The 23,770-nt window shown below is 44.7% G+C and overlaps 1 protein-coding gene across 1 annotated transcript in view; it reads left to right on the top strand.

The window, feature by feature from the left end:
* PSMC3 (proteasome 26S subunit, ATPase 3) overlaps positions 1–23,770 on the top strand; it is a gene marked incomplete in the record, with an annotated part of 1,066,102 nt that overhangs the window by 365,432 nt on the left and 676,900 nt on the right. Inside the window, 1 exon segment of the mRNA XM_044082888.1 lies at positions 17,344–17,487. Within this exon segment, the coding sequence (XP_043938823.1) occupies positions 17,344–17,487 (144 nt within the window).

Raw genomic sequence — 23,770 nt, 5'->3', positions numbered from 1 at the left:
TTTGATGCCCTAGAAGCGTCTTGCAGGGCAGCAGTCACTGGTTTTGTCCTTAGAAGACATTCGTGGCTAAAGGAACAGCCCTTGCCAGACCATGTCAAATCCAAATTATTGGACGCACCACTGCGCAAAGACCACTTATTTGGCACCAAGGCAGAGGAGGTCTTAAAAATGATGGAAGAAAAAGCTTAATCTATGCAGACAGTTAAAGACTTCTTGCAGGTCCAGCCACCGAGGTTCAGTAGGCATTGCCCCTCCAAGCACTGGTCCTTTCCTGCACCCTTCATGTCAGCTCAGCCCAGAAACCCCCAGACAGCAGCCCCAGGGAATGCAGAAAGATCTAAACAATGGAGTTCCTCCTCTTCAAAACCAGGGAGTGCCAAGCCCACCCCCTCATGGTAAGAACTCACAATGACTTCACGCTTCCACCCCTCCCTCTGCCCACCTGCTCTTGCCCCTAGGAGGAAAACTCTCCTTCAACACAAGCACCTGGGCCACCATTACCAACGACCGCTGGGTCCTCAACATAGTGTCACAGGGACACACATTTTATTTCCACATTCTACCAGCCCCAAAAGGGTTCCCAGATATTCCCATAAACCAGTGGGTAGAGGCCAAAAAGCAAGTAATTTCCTTGCTCTTGATGAGGGCAATAGAGCATGTTCCTGCAGGACAGGCAGGCCAATGTTTCTACTCCAGACTTTTCCTGGTACCCAGAAAAGATTGCACCTGGCACCCCATCCTCGATCAATCCATTCTAATCACTTTCCTGGTGATACCAAAATTCAAAATGCTCACCCTCCAGCAACTTCTACCTATGCTATCCAATGATGCTTGGTTAGCCATCCTATACCTAAAAGAGGCCTACCCTACACATCCCAGTCAGGAAATCTTACAGGAAATGTGTCTGTTTCAGGGTGGGATCACTGCACTTTCAGTTCTCTGCGCTTCCTTTTGGCTTATCCACTGCTCCCAGAGTTTTCACAAAATGCCTGGCTCCCGCCATTGCTTTTTGCAGACAAAGAAATATTCAAATTTACCCATACTTAGACGATTGCCTGATTCAGGCAGACAATCAGGAAAAGCTGTTAAAGCATCTGACCTTTGTAAAGGACCTACTGACCTCCCTGGGATACACTATCAACGAAAAGAAATCCAAACTAGTACCCACGCGAAAAATTGTATTAATGGGAGCAAGCCTGGACACAGCATCCCAGATGGCATTCCTTACACCAGAAAAACAAACCTACCTGACAACCTATTTCTCTCAACTATCCACCAGACACCAGTTATCTGCAAGGAAAATCCTGCAAGCTCTGGGGCTCATGGCTTCTTGCATTCTACTCATCCCATATGCCAGACTGCATATGAGGAAACTACAAGGGTTCCTAAAAAGCCTTTGGTGTCAACACTCCCAAGACCTGGAAACTCTTATACCAATGATACCTTGCTTAAGGAAAGATTTCCTTTGGTGGGCAGCAGCATGCAACCACAACAAGGGACTATCCTTCTCACAACCCCATGTCACCCAGACCCTCACCACAGACGCATCAGACTATGCCTGGGGTGCACACCTGGACGGCAGGTGCATTCAGGGCCAATGGAGTCCAAACCAAATACATCTGCACATCAACTAAAAAGAGATGTTAGCTGTTCAAGCTCTGACAGCTTTCAGACCCCCACTCTCCCTGGGGCCTCTACTGATCAAAACAGGCAACACCAGTGTGATGTGGTATATCAATACGCAGGGAGGCACTCACTCATACCCTGTGTGCAGGCTCACCATGACCCTTTGGCACACAGCCTCAGCCATGCAACTACACCTGCTAGCACAATTCCTGCCAGGCTCTCTAAAATCTCATAGGTTCATAGGTTCATAGGTTCATACTAGGCTATCTGCCCGAGGGCATTTACAAGCCTAGCCCATCGTTTTGTGGCTTACACCACCCCTTTAGTATGGGGAACTATACCCATTATTTTGCTGTGCCTCTGTCGAGCAGTGACACTGAGGTAATCCCTGGGGTATATCTGCGATCTCCCATCCATTGGTCAAGATTTCTCTTGAACAAGGCCAGCGAGGTGCTCTGCCTCACATGTACCGGGATTTTGTTCCACAGCATAGGAGTCTTTGGGTGATGAATCTATCCCTCCAGCACGTCCTATTAATAGCCGTGTCAAGGTTTAAGTCTCCGCCCTTGTGGCTCTGATGGATCTAGATTTTTGAGGTGAAGCATATTCATCAAATCTGGGTTTGACATGGCCTTGTATGTTAGGCAAAGGTCACCTCTGAGCAAGCGGTAGCGACTGAATAGAGCTGGAGTTCTTTCAGTCGGGCAGCATAGGACAGATTTTTGAGACCCTTTATCCTTTTGGTGAGGAACTTTTGTGGCCTCTCCAGCTGCTGCAAGTGTCGGGTCAGATACATTCAATGGGGCATTGTACTCAATCATTGGTCTGATGAGTGATGAGTAAAGGAGACTATGACCTCCCTTGATCTAGATGAGAATCCCTTCATGATAAGGTGGGCAATGTAGAAGGTCTTCCTAACTACTTTAGCTACATGGGTGTTGAATGACAGACTACTATCAACCTGGGTCCCCAGGTCCCTGATAACTTCTTCTGTGCTCAGTGGATTGCCACCTATTTGGTAGCTAGGGGTAACCTTGTTTTTCCCCGAAGGGTATGACTATGCATTTTTTGGCATTTAACTTTAGGCCGTGGCTCTGGCACCAGTTATCCGTTTCTGTGAGACCCTTCTGAAGAATATCTGTGTCAGATGTGTTTTCTACTATGGTGCCCAGTTTGCAGTCATCTGCAAACTTTGTCAGCCATAACCCTCCTGTGTTTGCTTGTACTTCGGAAAAGTAGATGCCAAACAAGAGTGGGCCCAGGACTGAGCCCTGTGGGACACCACTTGTGACAGGCTTTGAGTCTGACATGGCCAGCAGCTCTGACCCTGTGGGTTCTGTCACTCAGCCAGTTTGCAACCCATCTTGTGATGTATGGGTTGACATTTAAGCTGATGAGTTTTTCAATGATACCCAATGGGGTATTGTATCGAAGGCCTTAGCCAGATCGAGGTAGGCTGTATGGACTGCCTTTCCCTCATCAATGGCTTTGGTGACTGTTTCAAAAAGTCAACCAAGTTTAAAAGGCATGATCTGCCTTTGACAAAGCCAAACTGGGTTGGATCCAAAGTCTGCAAATTCCCTATGTCTTTATTTATGAGGTCCATAATGATCCTCTCCATGGCTTTGCAGATAAGGCTTGTCAAGCTAATGGGCGGTAATTTCCAGGGTCGGTGGAGGCACCGCCTTTGTGAAGTGGTACCACAGTTGCAGTCGCCACTCCTGGAGTGCGTATCCAGAGGTAAGACTTTGATTAAAGAGCTGTCCTAGCTGTGGGTTTAATTCCTCATTGAGTTCATGGAGCTCACAGCCGGGCCAACCAGCAGGTCCCATGGATGCTGTGTTTTTGCTTTGGAGAGAGCAGTTCTCACTTGGGCTGGAGATGTTTGGGGGCTGCAATCGTTTGGTATAGATATCTCTCCTTTGGGGAGGGGAGAAGTTTGCACTGAACCTGTCAGCCAGTATGTTGGCAATGTCTGTAGGATCAGTAATCTTCACATCATTTTGAACTAGCTCTGAGCATATCTGGGAGTTTCCTCCCAGGTTTCTAACATAGCTAAAGAAGGCCTTATGATTGTCTTTTGAGTCTTTAGCTATTTTTCTCTCGAAATTTGCTATGGATGATTTTATGAGAGCTCTTAGTTTTTACTTATAGTGATCAAGGGTGTCTTACCTTTTAAGGATTTTGCTCTATCTTGTAGTAGCTTCCTCCTTTTGTTGTAGAGTTAGTTTATGGCTGGGGTCCACCAGACTGACGCTTGCCTTTGGTACAAAGAGTCTTTGTTTTGCTTGGGATTGCCTTATCCATGCAGTCCTGCAGGTGCTGGTAGAAGGCATTTGTAAGTGATTCAGCGGCTTGAGTACTGTTTTCCACGGCTCGGGGCCTTAAAGGAGACCACACTAGTCTTTAGAAGTGTGAAGTCGGCTTTTGAGAAGTTCTTTACTGTGGTCTTTTTATTTCAGGTGGGGTGGGATGAGGACCTCCAGCGAGATTAGTTTGTGGTCTGATCTCACCAGTGAGGGTACACCTCGGTGTTGAACATTGTGCTCCCATGTTCGTGATGATGAGATCAAGTATGTTATCTCCTCTTGTGGGGATGGTGACTAGTTGTTCCATAGCATTTGAGTTTATGAATTCCAGGAACTTTTGGGCTAGGGTGTTTGGGCTTGAGTAGTGTTCCCAGTCTATATTAGGGTAATTGAAGTCACCTAGTATGATGGTGTTTGGTGATACATTTATCCCTCTAGTGTTTTCAGGAAGGCCATGTGAGGTTCCTGAGTTTGTGAGGTGGCCTGTAACATGCTACAAGTTGCAGAGCAGTCTTGCCTATGGTTAATTGCACCGGGATGGTCTCCGATGCATCGTCGTTGCCACCAGTCTTGAGGTGTGGGTGTCCTTGATGAATATGGATACCCCCTCCTTTCTTGGTATTGTCCAGATTTTGGGGCCGAACGCATGATATGAGGTAAAACCTGATAGCTGGGGTGCTCTCAGGAGCCTTGAACCAGGTTTCTGTCACAGCACAGACATCGATGTTCTCCATACTGAGAAGGGCCTCGAAGTGTGCATTTTGAGATTTAGACTTCTGGCATTGAGCAGCATTACCCTTAGTTTTTCCTTTTTGTGTTCTAGGGTGGTAGGTTTAGAATTTGAGCCTTGCCTAAAAAGGCACTATGGGGTGGCAAGAGCCTTTGCCAATATCCGGAATCCCAGGGTGACAGGTGCAAGCCGTCCCTTGCAGCGTGGCTTGTCCAGCATGTCATCCCAGGCAGACAGACACTGGATCCCCTTTGAATGACACCAGTGTTTAAGCCAATTGTTAAAGCTGATCATCTTATCTCTGTATTGTGGCATCATTCTTGGTGAAGGTAGGATACTGCTCAAGGTCAGGGTCATACCTGTCTGGGCTACATAATCAGAGAGCTCCTCAATGTCTCTTTTCATGTAGTCCAAGGAATGCCTCAGGTCGTTTACACCAGCGTGGACAATGACTGAATCATATTTGTACCTGCTGTTGAGAGACCTGAGTGCTTGCGTTATGTGGCGGATTCTAGCCGACAGGCAGCTTACTGTGACCTTCTCCTTACTCAGTCTGGTGAGCGGGACGTCAGTGTGTCTGACTATGGAGTCACCAATGACTAGTGTGTCTGGCATTGTGTTTGGCCTTAAGGGCTGTGACTGTTTGACACTCTGACTGTGAGGTCTATGTGTTTCAGGTGTTGTGTTCTGAGGTGGTGGTTGTTTGGGTGTCTGCTTTGGTGGCCTCTGCTGTTTTGGTAGATTTTTGATCAGAGCCTCCGAGTATGTCTTTGTGTGTTTATGCGTATGATTTGAGGTTGTAATGGTAATATGTGAGACTGGGTCTATAGTGTGTGTGGTAACCTTCTCCTCCTGACTGGTCTTGCCAGTCCTATGTTGAGAGAGCTCAGCCTCCAGTTTGGCCGTATAGTTGCATCTCTCGCATGTATTTGTGTTTTGTGGGAGGAGGAGAGGGTTGTCTGTGTACATGAGGCAATTGTAACATTGCCTCAATATTCCCAGGTTCACCAGCTGAGCAGGAGAGGACACTAGCAACTGATCCCTCGACATGCTAGAAGGAATAGACAAAAAAACTTTAAAAAGATTCGGGCGTGGGTGACCGAGAAATGGGGGTTGCCTTTTGGGGTACTATCTATGACAAGAGTGCTGTATCAAGGTAATAAGTACTGTAGGAGCAAGTGCTACGTTTAACAGATAGAGAATAGTCTACTTGGAGACAAGTAGAGATGATCTTTTAATTATAGGATACGCTGATTAGATCAGTAGTATAGTTCGAGGAAGGTAGTTTTAAGGGAAAATTTGAAGAGTGGACTTTAGGTAGCCCGAATAGTTTAAACCTGCTTAACGCTGCCCTAGTGTGCAACAGTAGCAACTCCGGCTAAATCGGCTTAAAGCGTGCTTTATAGCAGGGGCTGGAAAAGACAGGAAATTACCCAAATTGGCCAACAAACCACAAGTCACTGCCCTAAACCACTCCTCTGAGGACAAATGAAGGAGTTATGGAAATGACCCTAGTGGCCAATAAAACTACAGTTTCAAGTCAGTAACCACCTCTCCGGGGCAGGGAAGCTGCTCAATGTTAGTCACTGCCACTGATAAACACAGAGACCCTCCTTCAGCCCAAGCAAAATGGCCTCACAGAAACTTTCAAACAGTTCAGGAACAGCAAGCCTGTAACTGAACTTTTAACTCTCAGAAAAGTGGGAAAAAGCAAGATTTTTTTTTGTTTTTGTTTTTACAGAGATAGCAGAGGTTCACAAGTAATATCAAGTTATAACAGTGCAGTAAATGACCCCACACAAGAGTGCTAGGTCAAGGACAGAAAATATGCAAGTTTTAAGAAAACGATTTAAAATTAAGTGCAAACAGGAAATTCAGCAAACAGCTTTTGGTTGTGCTCTAAATACAGCTACTAATACAGAAATCAAGTTTAACAAGCCAGAAAATGCTCAAGCTAGGCAGCTATGCAGAAAAACTTAGCAAATAAACAGAGAAAAAATACTTAAAATCTCAAAAGTGGCTCCCTTCTTCTCTCAGCGTTTTTCCTCTTGGGGTGCTTCACCAACAGCCAACAAGCCTGAAAAAGACCAAACGGCAACTAGGTTTTAAGAGAAAACTTGAGCAGCAATCTTCTGGACCCACACGAGTGGCAGCTAGACCAAAAAACCTTCACCCTTGTAACCCAGAAATGGGGCACCCCGTAGGTCAACCTCTTTCCTTCCCACTCCAACCATCAGCTCAGCAAATTCTGCACCAGGGAACCTTAGAGCAAGGCCTGGAAAGTAGATGCTCTATCCTTCCAGTGGGTCAACCTCTCAGTCTTTGCATTCCTCCCTCTACCGCTCATTACAAGGGTACTGCTCAAAATAAGGGAGGAAAAACCGAGGACAATCCTGATTGCCCCAGACTGGCCATGCCAGCACTGGTACCCTTTGCTGCGAAGCCTGCGACCACTCCAACCATGGCATCTCCCTCAGATCCCAACTCTCCTGACCCAGAGGAATGGAGAATTCATGCATCCCCAATTGCAAACCCTCAATCTTGGCAGCCTGGCTTATTCCCTGACCATTGCACAAGCTGCCAATCCTAAGTAAACAAGTTCTAGATGTTATACGTGAGGCCAGACGCCCTAGCACTCGAAAGTCTTATGCTGACCAGTGGAAAAGGTTTTGCACCTGGATCCAGGCTAAGGGAGCCGGAACTGCATAGCTCTCCCTACCTCTCATCCTGGATTACTTGTCTGACCTACTACACAGGGGTCTATCCTCTTCCATTAAAGTTCATGCCTCTGCTATCTCAGCTCATTTCAGCACAGAGCCACCTCTTTTCTCCCACCCTCTCATGAAACAGTTCCTAAGAGGGGCTAACAACTTGAGGCCACCCAGAAGAGCACCTACCCCAGCTTGGGACCTTAATTTTGTGTTGGAAAAACTCACCCTGCCCCCCTTAGAACCAGCAGCATCAGCAGAGTTAAAGTTCCTCTGTTGGAAGACAGCCTTGCTTCTGGCCATCACTTCAGCTAGAAGAGTATCTGAGCTACAAGCACTAGTGGCTGTAGAGCCCTTCACCATTTTCCATGCTGACAGGGTCTCCCTCGGGACTAACCCATCCTTCATGCCAAATGTGGTGTCCAGTAGTGTAGCTCTCAACCAATCCATTCATTTGCCAACCATTTCCCCTAACCCTTAAAACAAGGGAGAAAGGATTCTGCACTCTCTAGATGTGCACAGACAGTTCAGATTCTACCTAGACAGGACTAAATCATTTAGGAAGACTGATCAATTGTTAGTCAGCTTTGCTACAGGAGCAGAGGGCAAGGCCATATCCAAACAAACCATTTCCAAATGGATAGCACACTGCATCCATTTCTTCTGCAAGCAACACAGAAAACCTCCCCCCAAGGGATTCAGGACACATTCGATCAGTGCAACCTCCACCTCTGCAGCTTTCCTCAGAGGGATCCCCACCAAGGGACATCTGGAGGCTGCAACATGGACATCTGTCAATACCTTCACCAAACATTACCACCTGTCTATCTTCTCCAAATCCAGGGCAGGCTTTGCCACAGCAGTCTTGCAGGCATCCTAGCCAGCCCCCAGTCTTTTTGACTGCCTCCACCCTTTTCTTCAGCTTTGGGAATCAACCCAAATGTGATGACTGCAACAGTGAAACATGAAGAACATAGTACAGTTGTGTACACTTACCATAAATTTAGATGTTGCAGTCCTGGTTTCCCTCCATACCACTTGTCTCTCTCTCTCTCTCTCAATTTATCTCTCTCTCTATCCTTATAAGGATGTTTTGGTATTTAGTTTCTACTGGTGTTCTTCCGACATAACCTAGCTCCCTCTTGGGGGCTCCTGACAGGGCAAGAAAAACTAATGTAAAGGCGTCAGCTGCCTTAATTTATAACACTGATGACCTGATGTCAGTCCTGGAGCAACGGCAACTGACGCAGAAATACTGAGCCTCTGGTGTTCGGGCCGCCTGAGGGCTACCCTGGCGGGAGTAACCCAAATGTGATGACTGCAACACTAAATGCACTCGAACATCTACATTTATGGTAAATGTACACAACTGTACTTTCTGGTTCTCTCAAAGCAGAATGAGTCTCAAAGCCGTGGTGTCTGTGCTGGGTCTATGGGAATGGGATCTGATCCATCTTTGACAGAGCCATCTCTTCCTCTAGGCGCCTTGACACTTGACAGCTTGGGTCCAGTCCTTTCTGGAAGTTATGGATCCAGGGTGAGTCCTGGTGGTCTTCCTTCTGTGGCTTCGGCTTTGTGAGAGACACAGGACCTTTCCCTGTCCATCAGCTTTTCAGGTAGTGTAGGGTTTTTTTTCTTGAGTTCGAGATCCATCGACACATGTCCCACAATCCAGCCCTGTACCCCTGTCTGATCAAGGCCTTGAGCCCATTCATCCTGCCAGGAGTCTACTTGCCCCAACCGGCCTCCAGGATCTCCTGGGCCAGGAGGGATCCCCTTTTTTGACACTTCCCCAGAGTACCAAGCTGAAGACATCCCTCAGAAGATTTGCAAAAGGAGGCACATTGACTCCCCAGTGGAGTCCTTAGCCGAGGACCCTGACTTTGATGAGGGGAAGGATCCCCCCCAATCCCCACCTGAGTATGTCTTCTTTGGGGACATCTTAGAGATCCTGAAGCAAAAAGGTGAGTGGTCTGCCCAACCTCCTCCTCCTGAGGAATCATTTCTCTTGTAGGCATTCGGGACAGGCCTATCTATGTCCTGGGTGACCCCCCCCCCCTCCACGGCAGATGCCCTGGTTGGTTTGATATCTCGCTGGGCATGAAAGGAACCAGACACCATCGCACCCATACCCAAATGACCCGATAGGTTCCTGGTACCGTGTCAGATAGGAAACACTGTAGCAAGGGTCCCGTAGGGGATGCCATCATGGTAGTGGTAGCCACTAAGAAAGAGTGGCAGAAGAAATTGTCAATGTCCATCCACCTAACAAGGAGTCTAGAGCATTGGACAGGATTGGGAAGCATGTTTATGCCTTGGTCATCTTTGCGCTGAGGTCATTGAACTACCTGACCGATATTACCCAACTTCAGAGAGATCTGATCAATGAACTGTCAGCATCTCTCACTCTGAGTCCTTACCTGTGGAGGAATTTAAGAAAGTTTCTCCCAAGCTGACCACTGTGTCTTCTTTCACCAACCCATCGATGAGGTTTATCTTCCATACCACGGACCTTACAAGCAACCGATTTAGGACTTTCCCTAAGAAGACATTCCTGGATGAGGCTATGTGGTTTCGTGGCACCCATTAGGGCATCCTTTGGGAATGCCCCTTACAATGGCTCCTCGCTGTGTGGGCCATTGGTTTGAGATACTTTTTTCTGCAGAATAAAAAGATGGAAGACCCTTTCTGCTGTAGGAATCAAATTTTCTACACCCCAGAGGGTCCTTCTCCAGGAACTAACGTGGAGGTAGCAAGAAAATTTGGTTTTATAAATCCCAAGGGCCTTTCCAGGACCCATGCAGGGAATACTCTCTATAGGGAGAGAAGGAGGGTTTGATGGTAGATGCCACCCTAGAGGCAGAGGGGGCTGCAAAACCAGAGCTTTAGAGAAACTTTTTCCAACAAACCCCATCAGCCCTGTTGAAACACTGCCCAACTGTGAGTTTCTGGAGGCAGTTGGGGGACAACTAGCTTTGTACACAGAAGCCCGGACCCATTTGACTCAAAACCACTGGGTGATGAGCATAATATCCAGAGGTTAATATATTTCATTTTCCAAACTCCAAGAACCTCCCCAGTGTGCCACCCAGTCAGAGGGAGTAGGCAGCACAGGAAATTAAACAACTGCTGCAAAAGAGAGTTGTCTAAGATGTCCCATCTGAACAAACAGGATTCAAAACCTACTCCTGCTTCTTTTTGGTGCCGTAAAAGACAGGGAACCTAAGACCCATTCTAGGTCTAAGCCACTTAAATGGCTATGTAAAGAAGTCAAGGTTCCGAATTGTTACGGTTCAGTCCATTCTGCCACTGTTGCACAAGGATGCCTAGATGTGCTCGACACATCTCAAGGACATGTGCTAACCCATCAAAATAGACAGGCACTTAAGGAGATATCTGCGCTTCTGGCTAGGATCCAGTCATTTCCATTTCAGAGCACTGCCCTTTGGGCTCGCCACAGACCCCCAGGTGTTCACGAAATGCACAGCAGTGGTAGCTGCTCTCATGAGTCTCAAAGGATTCTGGGTGTTTCCATACTTAGACAATTGGCTCCTTAATGCTCCCACATGACCTTAGCTAATCTAAGTCAGGGATTACTTGCTGAAATTATCACATTCTCTGGAAATCACCATAAACCTGAACAAGTCCAACCTAGCCCCTGTGCAGAACCTAGAATTTATAGGGACACAGCTGAATACAAGGGACCAGATAGCTTCTCTCCCTGTACACCACATAACACTGAGGAAACAGGCCCAGGGCCCCGTCGTCCCAACAGGCGCCTCCAGCATGCATGGTCTTGTAAGCCCTAGGATCCATGTCAGCAGCTATCCTGTTAGTTCCCCTAGCCAGATTCTTCATGCGGGTTCTCCAGTGGACATTGGCAGCCCAGTGATCCATCTTCTTTCACCCACTGTCCATTCCCATCAGATTGATTCCAGTTTGCAAGCGTCACCTCAGCTGGTGGATACAGTTGGGCAATCTCCTTCTTGGCAGTCCCTTCCTAAGCAACCCCAGTGGCCACCATGACCACGGACACTTACTAGTTTGCGTGGGGGGGCATTACAACAGGAAGATGGTCCAAGGCATGTGGTCCGCTATCGAGATCAGGTTACATATCAATGTCCTAGAGATGAATGCAGTTCTTTTAAAGTTGCAAGCCTTTCAGTATGCTCTCCCCTTAGGGACTATTGCAGTACACACCAACAGCATGTCAGTTGTCTGGTACAGCAACAAACAAGGAGGAACCCATTCTTACCCCTTGTGCAGGGAGGCCATGAGGGTGTGGGAATGGGCGATATCTTTAGTCTGCCTTCTAGTTGCAACGTATATCCTGGGGAAAACCAATGATCAGATGGACAGACCTAGCAGATCGCTCTTGGTCCCACGCAAGTGGTCCTCAGTCAGTCAGTGGTGAATATGATCTTCAGTCTCTGGGGTCAGTCTTGCTGTGACCTCTTTGCCTCTCCCCTCAACAGCAAATTCATCGAGTTCTTTGCTCTGATCCCTCCTCCGGGGGAATCTCTGAGGGATGCACTAGTCCACGATTGGCCACCGGGTCTCCTATATGCTTATCCTCCCCTTCCGCTCATCCTGAAGTTTCTTCAGAAGGCAAGCAGGTTGAAGAGCTCTGTCATCCTCATTGCCCCCCTCTGACCTCGATAGTGTGATTCCCCTTCCTCTGGTCTCATCTGAAATATCCCCCTTAGATACTGGAGCCAAATCAGGACCTCCTTTCTCACCAGTCAGGGATGCAACATCCAAATCTTCGTGCCGAAGACTGACCTCTTAGTTTTTCTACTTCCAATCCTAGTGAGGCAGTCCAGGCTTAATTCCCCAGTCCGAAAGATACTTCTAGCTTTGCAAAAAGCTTCCACCAAAAAAGTCTACAGTAAGTGGAAAAGGTTTGTCATTTGGGCTACTAACAAACAGTGACCCCTTCTCAGAGCCAATTTTAGATGTTCTGCTATTTCTTAGTACTCTATTCAAGGGGGTGCTAGCTTCTCTACCATCACACTTTAGCTAGCAGCTATTTCTAACTTACTACAAGCAAGTCTTGTTCCCTCTTCATCTTTAGGTTGGGCATATCCTTTATGAAAGTTATTTTCTTATTGAGACCTCCCATCAAGGACCCCCTACTCCTTGGGATCTTCTTGTTGTGTTGCAGGCTTTGACCCAGGGGACCCTTTGAACCAGCTGCAAGCTGTGATATGAAGTTTGTCATGGAAGACTATCTTTCTGGTGGCTATAACTTCTACTAAGAGAATTTCTGAGCTTATAAGCTTTGTCCTCCAAACCTCCTTATATAATTTTTCATAAGGACAGGGTATCTTTACGTACTAGTTCTTTTATGCCCAAAGTAGCCACTACATATCTGGCTACTCTGACCCTGTTGTGAGGAGGAATGAAGAAGTTAATATTAGATTAAAAGGTTCTGTCTTACCATAACTTGGCATCTGTGTTGTCTTCCTTCATCACTTTCCCACCCAACCATCCCCCTACTTTTTTTTTTTTTTTGTTCTAGAGGATCCTGGAGTATGAAGAGACTGCTATGTCCCATGCCTGAGACTCATCTGCTGTTCATTTGCTGTATGAGTGTTGGATTTATGGAATCAGCAGACTTGATCTGAGATACTTGGCCTGGATGTAGTGAATTATGGGTAAGAGGGAGGAGCTTGAGAGTCTGATCTAAGTCTGTAGAATGTGGCCGAGCCGGATTCTAAGGTCAGATCTGAGACCCTATTGTGAAGAGGAATAAAGGAAGACAACACAAATGCCAAGTTGTGGCAAGACATAACCTTTTTATTTTACTTAGACTGCACAAAGGGCTCAAGACAAGATGAGCAACTTTTTGTTAGCCTTTCAGCCCCTAGGCTTTGTTACAAGATTGCCAAGATTGTGTTGGCAAAATGGATTTCAGATGGTCTTTTAGTTTCACGCTTCATCGAACAAACAGCTTTCTGTTCCATCAAAGTCTTGTTCATTTAGGGTTCAAGTTATGTCCATGGCTTTCCTTTGTTACCTTCCACTCTGTGAAATAACTGCAGCTGTTACTTGGTGTTCTTTTCATACTTTTGCTAAACATTGTAGTCTTGATTTTGTTTCAAGAATGAGAGCATCCTTTGGAGCAACCATTCTCAAAGATTTACTGGATTAGGCCACTCTAGTTAGTTGGGGACGGTCTCTTGCGCTTCCAGTGTCCGAATAGGACCTGAAAAATGTGCACGTTCTGTACTTGGACCAGAAAAATCTAAGTTTCTGGTCTGTTCGGACACTGGAACAGCTCACTTTCCTTCCCCCACAAAACTGTCATTTTAGAGAGATTTGTGAGTTAACTATTCTTTACTTTTCTTTCTTGACTGTCTCATTTCGTATAGCACTTTGCTTTCTTGATCAGGAAAAGGTAGCTAGAGCAGGGGACTGTTAAGTAGGAAGGAGTTGTAGTTGTAAGGAGTTTGTTGCTAAAGGATGCCAAAGGCATCAGTCCTGCTGTTCCACCGTCTGGACAGAGACCAGAGAGATATAACGTTACAGTAAGTACATAACTTGCATTTATTGGAAGTAATAGAATTAATGGGGAAATGATCGGAAGATAAATTGAATGGTTGCAATATAACCAAGTTGTTCAATAATGTAGTTGACTTCAACTCTGTGCCTGCCACCAGGCACTATACAGATTAATAGAAACATGTAGCGCAATGGAGTAAATAACACAAATACCTAAAACATTAAAGCTATTAATAAAACTGATATTGGCCAAATAATGGGAAATCACTTGAGATTGAGGGTAGTTATAGATCTGGGTTTATTTCAGTATTTTATGTAGACTGTGTACAGGAGTGCATAGATTATTCCATAGGTTAATAGTAAGTTAGGTAATAAGACAGATATGAAAATATGGGGTGAGGCAAGGTTTAAACCCTCTGTCCACTGCTGTATAGTCTGACTAAAATGTAGTGATAAGAAGTTTAAAAGATTGACCCAGGATATGGAGTGAATTGGAGGAGACTTCTGAATGATATGAGCTGTGTAGGTTTACTACTGTAATCATAGATTTGTGTCCGTGTACAGATCGTAATGGTATAACTGGGAAATGTCAGATTACTTGTAAGTAAAGACATGCTGAGTGCTGGGTAAAAAATGGTAGAGAGCAGATGTTTTATGAAGGATAGTGTAGAGATGTTTGGGAGTTCAGTATGAAAATAGAAAAAAAATATTCATGAGGCTTTGAGAACAATTTTGAGAGAGAAAAACTTGGAGCCCCGTGGAAAGGCTTGACATAAGAAGAAGGATTTGTATAGAGATGAGGACAAAAGGGGGTCTGACAGTGGTTAACACATTGTGCTGTAGTTGGCCTTTATCCAGATGTATTTGCAAGTAATAGCAGAGCACTTGGGATTTTCGGATAAAATTTCTCTCTAGTATTATTTGTGTTATGACTTTGAACAAAGGAATTGAAATAAAAACCAAAAACAGACTGGATATAGGGAATAAGACTTTATTTAAAACGGTTAAAGTTTGGAGAGAAAAAGTAAGTGATAGAGGACAGTAGTCTGCAGAAATATTAACGAGGTGCCAGCATGGGAGAATCTCATAGTAGAGGTCTGAATGGGTTAAAGAAAAGGTGTAAACGGAGGGATAAGCAGATAGCCCTTTGCAGGATACTATGTGGTAGTTAAGACATGAGAAGTTTCTGGTAAAGGTTTAGATGAGGTAGAAGGCTCAAGCTGAATGTGTATGGTTGTTTACTAAACGCGTATGTGCGCAATAATGTTATAATCCTTTTATTGTAAGCGAGTTTTAGGTTTTGTGGATTTATTAGCAAGCAAAATGAGAAGTGAGGTTTTGAGCAAACCTGACAAAAAAATTATTATATGTGATTTTTTGATGGGTGGATAAACATGTTTGTGCTCTTTGAATAGTCTGGAGGTAGAATAATAAGATGGGAGAAAACGGAGTGAAAAAAATGCAAATATGGTTATGTAATATTTTGACGGCGTAATTTTCTGTATGTTTTCTTTTTATCATAAATTTAAGGTTTTTTAACATTTATATGGATTTTATTTTGAGAAATCATTTTTATATACACTTCTTTGTAACATGGTTATTTATCTTTTTTGAGGCTTACAGGCAAGGTTCTGGTGCATTTCTGAACTTAACATGACTTATGTTTACAGGCAGAGACAGATGGTTGATTTTCACCAGTTGATCCATAGCAAGCTGTAGATGCTTCTTTCTGGATAATTCTTAGGAAGATGGTATAAGATGTTTTTAAGGTACAAGACTGTACTCCGGCATGATTTTTGTAGCAGAGACTATCCGATTCATTTTATTTCTATTGTTGCATATGCTTGTGGGCTTTGTGACGGAGTGCTGGCCACAGCAATATTTTCTAACGTATGGTGTTCATTCAGTTTATTTGGTGACTAGGCAGATGTACTGGGGCAGTCAACAAAGCAAAATAATATTTTCTAGGTGCTTATCCAATCACATGTTGTTCCACAATCACAAACTCAGGATTTTTTTTTATTTTACATTTGTTGACCGGGATAGTCCGACTGGATGCATGTCCATTTTCAGCGGAGGCCCAGGGAGAAAAGCTCCAAGAGTAAGCAGATACAGCATTACATAATACCAGCATTACATATTACAAACAGACTATGTTGGTTGTAAAAATGCTGGTAAAATAATATGGCTGGGTGTCACTAACAAATCCAAGCTGCTACTCACATAGAGATCGGGTGTCCCTCTGCACCATGGTGATCAGGCATTGATTACTAGTCCAGAAGCCAGAGGGTCAGCCCACTTGGGATAACCTTAATACTGTGATTGCAAATGTAGCAAGACTAAAAGTATAGTTTCTGGTAATAGGAGTAAAATCTGTTGCATAGATAGAGAATTAGAGGTGGTCACTGCGTTGCGATTTGGATACATCAGTGGAGAGTAAACTCAATTTTCAGTCATATGAATGGCATGTGTAATACATTTTTTTAAAAAGTAGGTAATATCTGTCAATAGATAAAAACGAAATTGTAAGGCCTCATGCTCATGTAAGTGCACACTTAGAACAGTTGAGATGAGTGGAAGTTTAATTAACTGCCTCTATCTTACTGGAATTGAGTTTCAGAATGTTGTGTGTGAATTTAAATCTGGCTTGGACTTATTCTACTGGTGATGAATGGTTTACAGTCATTCTTTAGTAAGTATCACGGGGTTTCATTTGTTTGTATACATTATGATATGGTATCATACTATGAACTGATACAGAGTAAGGTAAGATGGAGTGGTCAGATTTGCTGGCCAGTCCTGGGTGAAGGGATGGAGTTAGCTGTGACAGGGCTGACCCTTGGCAGGACACTTATCAGCTGCCTGACAGTTTCTTTGGAAAATTATCCTAGATTTTCTTTCTCTGGCATTTATTAAAGATTTTCAGATGGAACAGACACTGGAAAAGCATCCTGGGTTGTTTTGCATGTGAAATTTGCAGTTTCTTTCCTGGAGTGGATGCTAGTGTAACGTGATGGAAAAGTAGGGTGGGGGAGGGGTGATGATCAGGACACCTTTTGACTCATCAGCTGTAAACAGTTGAACTTGGGCAGAAAAGTATTTGTATACCTCCGGTTGTCTGCATAGTTAAGTCCTTTTTCCAGAAATGGAACACAGAGATAATGTAGCTGTCGCTTCTTTTATTCTTATAATCTCAACAAAACATTTAAGTGGAGTGATTAAGAAATGACATAGTATGGTTTTATTGATACATGATAGTTTACATTAGTAGAAAGGCCTGCCTGTGTGTTTTTTTTTTACTTAGTTCCTTCATGTTAAATGCCTTTTGTGCTGTAGCCAAAGTCCTCTGTGGAAAACCAGGTTTAGTCATAAACCACAGTTCATTAGCTTGGAAATGGGTTGAGTATGATGGTTAATCTTGATACTGTGCCTTTTTTAATGGTAGTTTTGTGGTTTGTTCTTCCAGCTAGTTGAAGCAATTGTACTACCGATGAACCACAAGGAGAAGTTTGAGAACCTAGGGATTCAGCCTCCAAAGGGGGTCCTGATGTATGGGCCTCCTGGAACTGGAAAGACCCTACTTGCTCGAGCATGCGCTGCCCAGACCAAGGTAAGATTGTGTGATTGTTTTGAAAATACTGGACTGTGTTCTTGATTGTTGCTTTAATGCTAGAGCAAGAAAGTACATATTCAGTACTTAGTATGACCTTCAGCAGTTCTGCCATCCGAAAGTACATAATTTTTACTGTGTGTGTGTGTGTGTGTGTGTGTGTGTGTGTGTATATATCTATATATATACATATATATATATATATATATATATATATATATATATATATATAGGTTTGCTACACAGAGATCGCAGTACAGTGTGGTTTGGGACATTCATCCCTTCCCTCACTGTAGTGCGATCTCGGAGTTGGAATATACAGTTAGCAGAGGGTGTGGGGGGCACAGGGGAACTTACCCCCCCCCTGCAAAAACATGAAGCAAGGTGTAGGTGTTTCAAATAAGTGTGCTCCTATAAGGAAATCACATGCTGTGTTCTGCAACAGTGTCAAATCTGCTGAATTTATTCAACTTATTCAACATTGTGTCAAGATGTAGGTTGCAACTTTCGTTTGTTCTTTCGATGGTCTGACCGGATTATGTTTTTCCCCATTTTTATAGAAAACTAATATATATATATATATATATATATATATATATATATATATATATATATATAGTATATATATATATATATATATTTATTTATTTATTTACATTTGAATGGGAATGTCCGACTTGACGCAGGTCTGATGTCCTTCATGGATGCATCTGCAGTCATAACAACTGGGTTGTCCTGTCGTCAGGCAGCCCTTCAGTCGGCCGGATTCCAAAGTCCGGGTCCGGCTTTGGCTGATGTCGCACTTCACCCGGCGTCATCTCTGTTGGTCTTCGGGTATAAAAGCATCAGCCGACGCCATTTTCTTCAGTCTTTCTTGCCGCGTGGCGCCCGAAGCAGAAGCTGTTCGCAAGTGCCGGTCGGTCGGATCCAGAGATTACTTCTACCGAATACTACTTCGAAGACTTCTAAAGCTAAGTACCCCGTTGGGGACTCTTTCTTGCCTCAGCCGATGTCAGAAAAAGTTAATAATTGTTTAACCTGTGGGAAACAAATACCTCATAAAGATTTCCACTCTTACTGCCTGCCTTGTTTAGGCCCAGCCCACGACGTAGCAGCCTGTTCGGCCTGTGCTTCTTTCAACCGACGAACGCTTAGGCGTCGGTCGGAGTTCGCAGAACAGTTTTTCGGTTCTGATTTTGCATACATTATGCCGTCGGATCCTCCGACTTCGCATTCTGCTAAAAAACGCAAAGAAAAAGACCGACACTCGCGGTCCGCGGTTTCGGCCGAAACCATGGTTAAGCAAACCGCGAGTGTCTCTGTTTCGCCCGAAACCGAGAAAACTGATCAAAATACAGCTGAATCTATTCCTACAGCTGAGGCCCCTGCTACCACTCTTGAATCGGCCTCAGAAAATTTACCCACTACGGTGCTTACCACTGACTTATCAGACACCATCCCCTTGGATGTCTCTACCCCAGCACGTGGTGCTGCTAGGCCTCCAGCAGCCATGTCCATTAAGGCCTTCGCCAGGGCTAAAGCAGCCAAGACTACTAAAGCAGTGCCTGTTAAACCCCCCTCAACCAGGCCCTCTTCTAGCTCTCAAATGCTTACTTTGGCAGAAGATTTAATTTCATTAATTAGAGGATCTCAATCTCACCCAGACAGGGCCTCTCAGCCCCCAGAGAAGAGACCTAGGGCAGAGCCCCCTGAGCCAGTGTCCTCTGATGATTCTGCTGATGAATCAGACATAACTGACCAGCCAGAGGCTCCTTTCTCCAATTTTGAAGATTCTGATGCTGAAGAATCCATTCCAGCTGCTTCCCCACCAGAAGAATTCTCCTTTGGGGAAACCTTGCATGCCATGCGAGAACAGTTCCAATGGCAGCAACAGGATTTTTCAGACTCCAGAAAAGACTTAGGACCTTTTACACCTTCCACAGCACAGGCCCTTAGCTATACCTCTTGTTCTCTCTGTGGTGGATGATGCTTTCAATGATGTCTGCTCCGCTCCAGATTCTTTACCCCAGCCCCTGCCAAACCAGACAGATTTTACAGGGTGCCAGATACTCATCACCACCTTTACAAGGCCCCTCTTGCAGACCCGAAACTATATCCCAGGGTCCCAAGGCAGTAGCGACCATAGCTAAAAACCCTATTCCTTCTGAAAGGGAAGCAAGGTCATTAGACAGATGGGGTAAAAGGTTTACACTTCAGCCACTCTCTCAGCTAGAGCTTTAAATTGTCAGTTTCACATGATACAATACCAAGAGTTTATGCTTGATCAGTTAACTAAAAAGCTAACCACTGATGAATCTCTTGATAAGAAATATGTATTAGAAATGGTAAATAACATACAGCAGGTTAGTAACCATTCTTTAAAATGTGGCTATGATGCACTGGAGGCTTCATTTAGATCAGCCATGACTGGCACAGTAATTAGAAGGCATGCATGGCTAAAGGAGCAAGCTCTACCGGATCATGTTAAATCTAAGTTGCTAGATGCTCCTATGGATAAGACAAGTTTGTTTGGTACACCTGCCCAGCAGGTTATGAAGAAAATGGAAGATAAGGCAAAATCAGTCCAGACAGTTAAAGATTTCTTGCAGGTTCAACCCCCAAGGTTTAGCAGGAACTGGCCTGCCAAAAATTGGTCCTTTCCTGACTCCACAAGACCTCAAAGGGGCAGGAATAGACGTTCCAGAGGCAGAAACCAATCCAGAGGAGGTGCCTACAGAGGACGACAGTGGCAAGGTAACAACAGAGTCACAGACTCAACACCTGCCACTACATCAACACAGCCACAGTGACTTAATCCTAAACCCGCCTACCAGGGAACAAATAGCAGCTCCTCTAGGCGGAAAGCTAACCTTATTTTCAAAAAACTGGCACCACATAACAAAGGACAAGTGGATTTTACGAACCATAGATCAAGGTTACCGGTTCCACTTCCACACTTTACCAGACAAAGAGGAATGCCAAATCTACCTCCAAATCAAAAGACAGAGGCTCTACAACAGATAATGGAGTTAGCAAACATGAGAGCTGTGGAGAAAGTGCCAACAGCAGAGCAAGGAAAGGTGTTCTACTCCAGACTATTCCTAGTTCCAAGAAAGGAAAAAGTTGGAGACCAATTCTAGACCTGTCCACCCTGAATACTTACATCATTGTCCCAAAATTCAAAATGCTGACCCTACAGCAACTTCTTCCCATGCTGGGCAAGGAGTGTTGGCTGGTAACTCTAGATCTCAAGGAGGCATACCTGCACGTCCCCATTCGACCAATCTGCAGAAGATACCTCAGATTTCTTGCAGGATCAGAGCACTATCAATTCTCAGCATTGCCCTTTGGCTTATCTACTGCCCAGAGTATTCACAAAATGCCTGGCATCAGTAATCGCCCATTGCAGACTACAGGGAATTCAAATTTATCCATACCTGGACGACTGCCTGCTACAAGGAGACAACAAAAGCAAGCTGACAACAGATTTACAAAGGGTCATTTACTTGCTTCAAGCACTGGGATACACAGTCAATTTACAAAAGTCAAGACTGATACCATCCCAGACAAGGACTTTCCTGGGAGCGGAATTGGACACAGTAAGACAAATGGCATTCCTAACTACAGAAAAACAAAAGAACTCCCTCTTTACTTCTTGGCACTAACAAAACTGAACAAGTTAACAGCAAGAAAGGTACTGCAGGCCTTGGGTTTCATGGCATCATGCATAATCTTGGTTCCATTTGCCAGACTACATATGAGAAAACTACAGTGGTACCTAAAGAATTTATAGTCCCAACACAGACACAGCCTAGAAACGGAAATCCCACTAATACCATGCTTAAAACAGGAGTTCCTATGGTGGGCTCAGGCATGCCAGTCAAACCCAGGCCTGCCCTTTCGCAAGGGTCAAGCAAGCCAAACCATCACAACAGATGCTTCAGACCTAGGATGGGGGGCGCATATGCTGGACAAATGCGTACAAGGATTGTGGACACAGGACCAACTTCACCTGCACATCAACCTAAAAGAAATGCTGGCAGTAAAACTGGCAATCCAAAAGTTCAGACCATTTTTCAAGGAGGACCACTTGATGATAAGGACAGACAACACCACAGTCATGTGGTACATCAACAAACAGGGAGGCACTCATTCTTACCCCTATGCAGAATGACTTTGGAGCTGTGGACCCTGGCACTCAGCTACAACATCCAGTTACAGGCAATATTTGTGCCAGGAAAAGAAAACTCTCTAGCAGATATGTTAAGCAGGACCACATCGGATGCCCACAAATGGCAGCTGCACCCTGATATCTTCAAGACCATCTCGAAGAAATGGGGAATGCCTCAGATAGATCTATTCGCATCACCTCTCAATCACCAGCTCAAAAAATTCTGCACAAGGACATTCCACCCACTAGCATGGAAAGTGGACTCGCTCTCCTTCAGCTGGAAAGGCCTAACAGCATATGCATTCCCACCTCTTCCCTTGATACACAAAGTACTACTAAAAATCAAGGAGGAACGTCCAAGGATAATCCTGATAGCTCCAAACTGGCCAAGACAGCATTGGTACCCACTGCTGAGGAGCATGTCTCGGAACAATATGTGGCCAATACCCCTGATGCCTTTGATGCTAACTCAGAACAACTTCAGCACCATGCATCCAAACCTAAAAACGCTGCAACTGACTGCATGGAGCATCACATAGCAGCTGCTAATACAGAACTTTCACAAAGAGTTAAAGACATTATTCTTGAAGCACGCAGGCCTTCAACTAGAAGGAATTATGCTGGGAAATGGAAAAGGTTTGTCATTTGGAGTTCTGAAAGAGGAAAAGATGTATCAAACATAGATATGCCTAACATTCTGGAGTATCTGGCCGAACTACTTCACTCAGGCCTGTCCTACTCCTCCAAGATTCATGCATCAGCTATTTCAGCAGAATACAGCTTTGATCCACCTGTTTTTTCACACCCTTTGCTCAGGCAGTTCCTCAGAGGAATCAAGAATGTAAAACCTCCAAGGAAACCACCATTGCCAGCTTGGGACTTGAACTTTGTGCTAGAAAAATTGACACTATCACCTTTTGAACCAGCAGCAACAGCAGACCTACAACACCTGTCATGGAAAACTGCTTTCCTACTGGCAATTACTTCAGCAAGGAGGGTTTCAGAACTACAGGCCTTAATGGCAGTGCAACCCTTTCTAATCTTCCACCAAGATAGAGTGTCCATGAGGACTAATCCTACATTTATGCCTAAGGTGGTATCCAGAGTGTCTTTAAACCAGGCAATCCACTTGGATGTACATAGACAGCTACGCTACTACTTGGACAGAACAAAAAATAGCAGAAAGACTGACCAACTTTTCGTAGCCTATGCAACAGGAAGGGAAGGAAAAGCTATTTCCAAACAGACAATCTCCAAATGGATAGGAAATTGCATACGATTCTGTTACTCCTTCCATGGAAAACCAATTCCACAGAACATAAGACCTCACTCTACAAGGGCAACAGCCACTACCACAGCCTTCTTACGAGGAGTGGCTACCAAAGACATTATTGAGGCGGCTACTTGGACCTCCGTGCATACATTTGCCAAGCATTATAATTTACCTCTATATTCCAGATCCCGAGCAGGGTTTGCCACTGCTGTTCTGCAAGGGATCCTAAACACACCATAATCTACTTTTATCCTCCTCCCTAGTTGGCTATGGTATTCTACCCAGTTGTTATGACTGCAGATGCATCCATGAAGGACATAGTACAGTTTTGTACCTACCATAAATGTAGATGTCCGAATTGGATAGCATCTGCAGTCAGGATTACCCTCCTCCTTCCCTCTGTGGTACTCCTAGGGTGTTTACCCTTCTAATAGCTAGCTAGTGGGGGATTTCTTTCATGGTGTATTTGTTTGTATTTATGTACATACATGCTTATTTTTGTGTTTACCTCTATCTTTTGGAAACATTGGCATCTATCCAAAATTTTTAGCCTTCTATAGGGCTTCTGGCATCTGGGGCAAGAAACACTGAAGAAAATGGCGTCGGCTGATGCTTTTATACCCGAAGACCAACAGAGATGACGTCGGGTGAAGTGCGACATCAGCCGAAGCCGGACCCGGACTTTGGAATCCGGCCGACTGAAGGGCTGCCTGACGACAGGACAACCCAGTTGTTATGACTGCAGATGCTATCCAATTCGGACATCTACATTTATGGTAGGTACAAAACTGTACTTTTTCAGGGGAGGCCCGGGGAGAAAAGCTCCACAAATTAAAATA

This window comes from Protopterus annectens, chromosome 9.part0 (assembly GCF_019279795.1).
Source record: "Protopterus annectens isolate FY-2018-M chromosome 9.part0, PAN1.0, whole genome shotgun sequence".
Lineage (NCBI taxonomy): Eukaryota > Metazoa > Chordata > Ceratodontiformes > Protopteridae > Protopterus > Protopterus annectens.
Note: the sequence above shows the minus strand (reverse complement) of the source record. Positions and strands in the feature narration are given on the sequence as shown.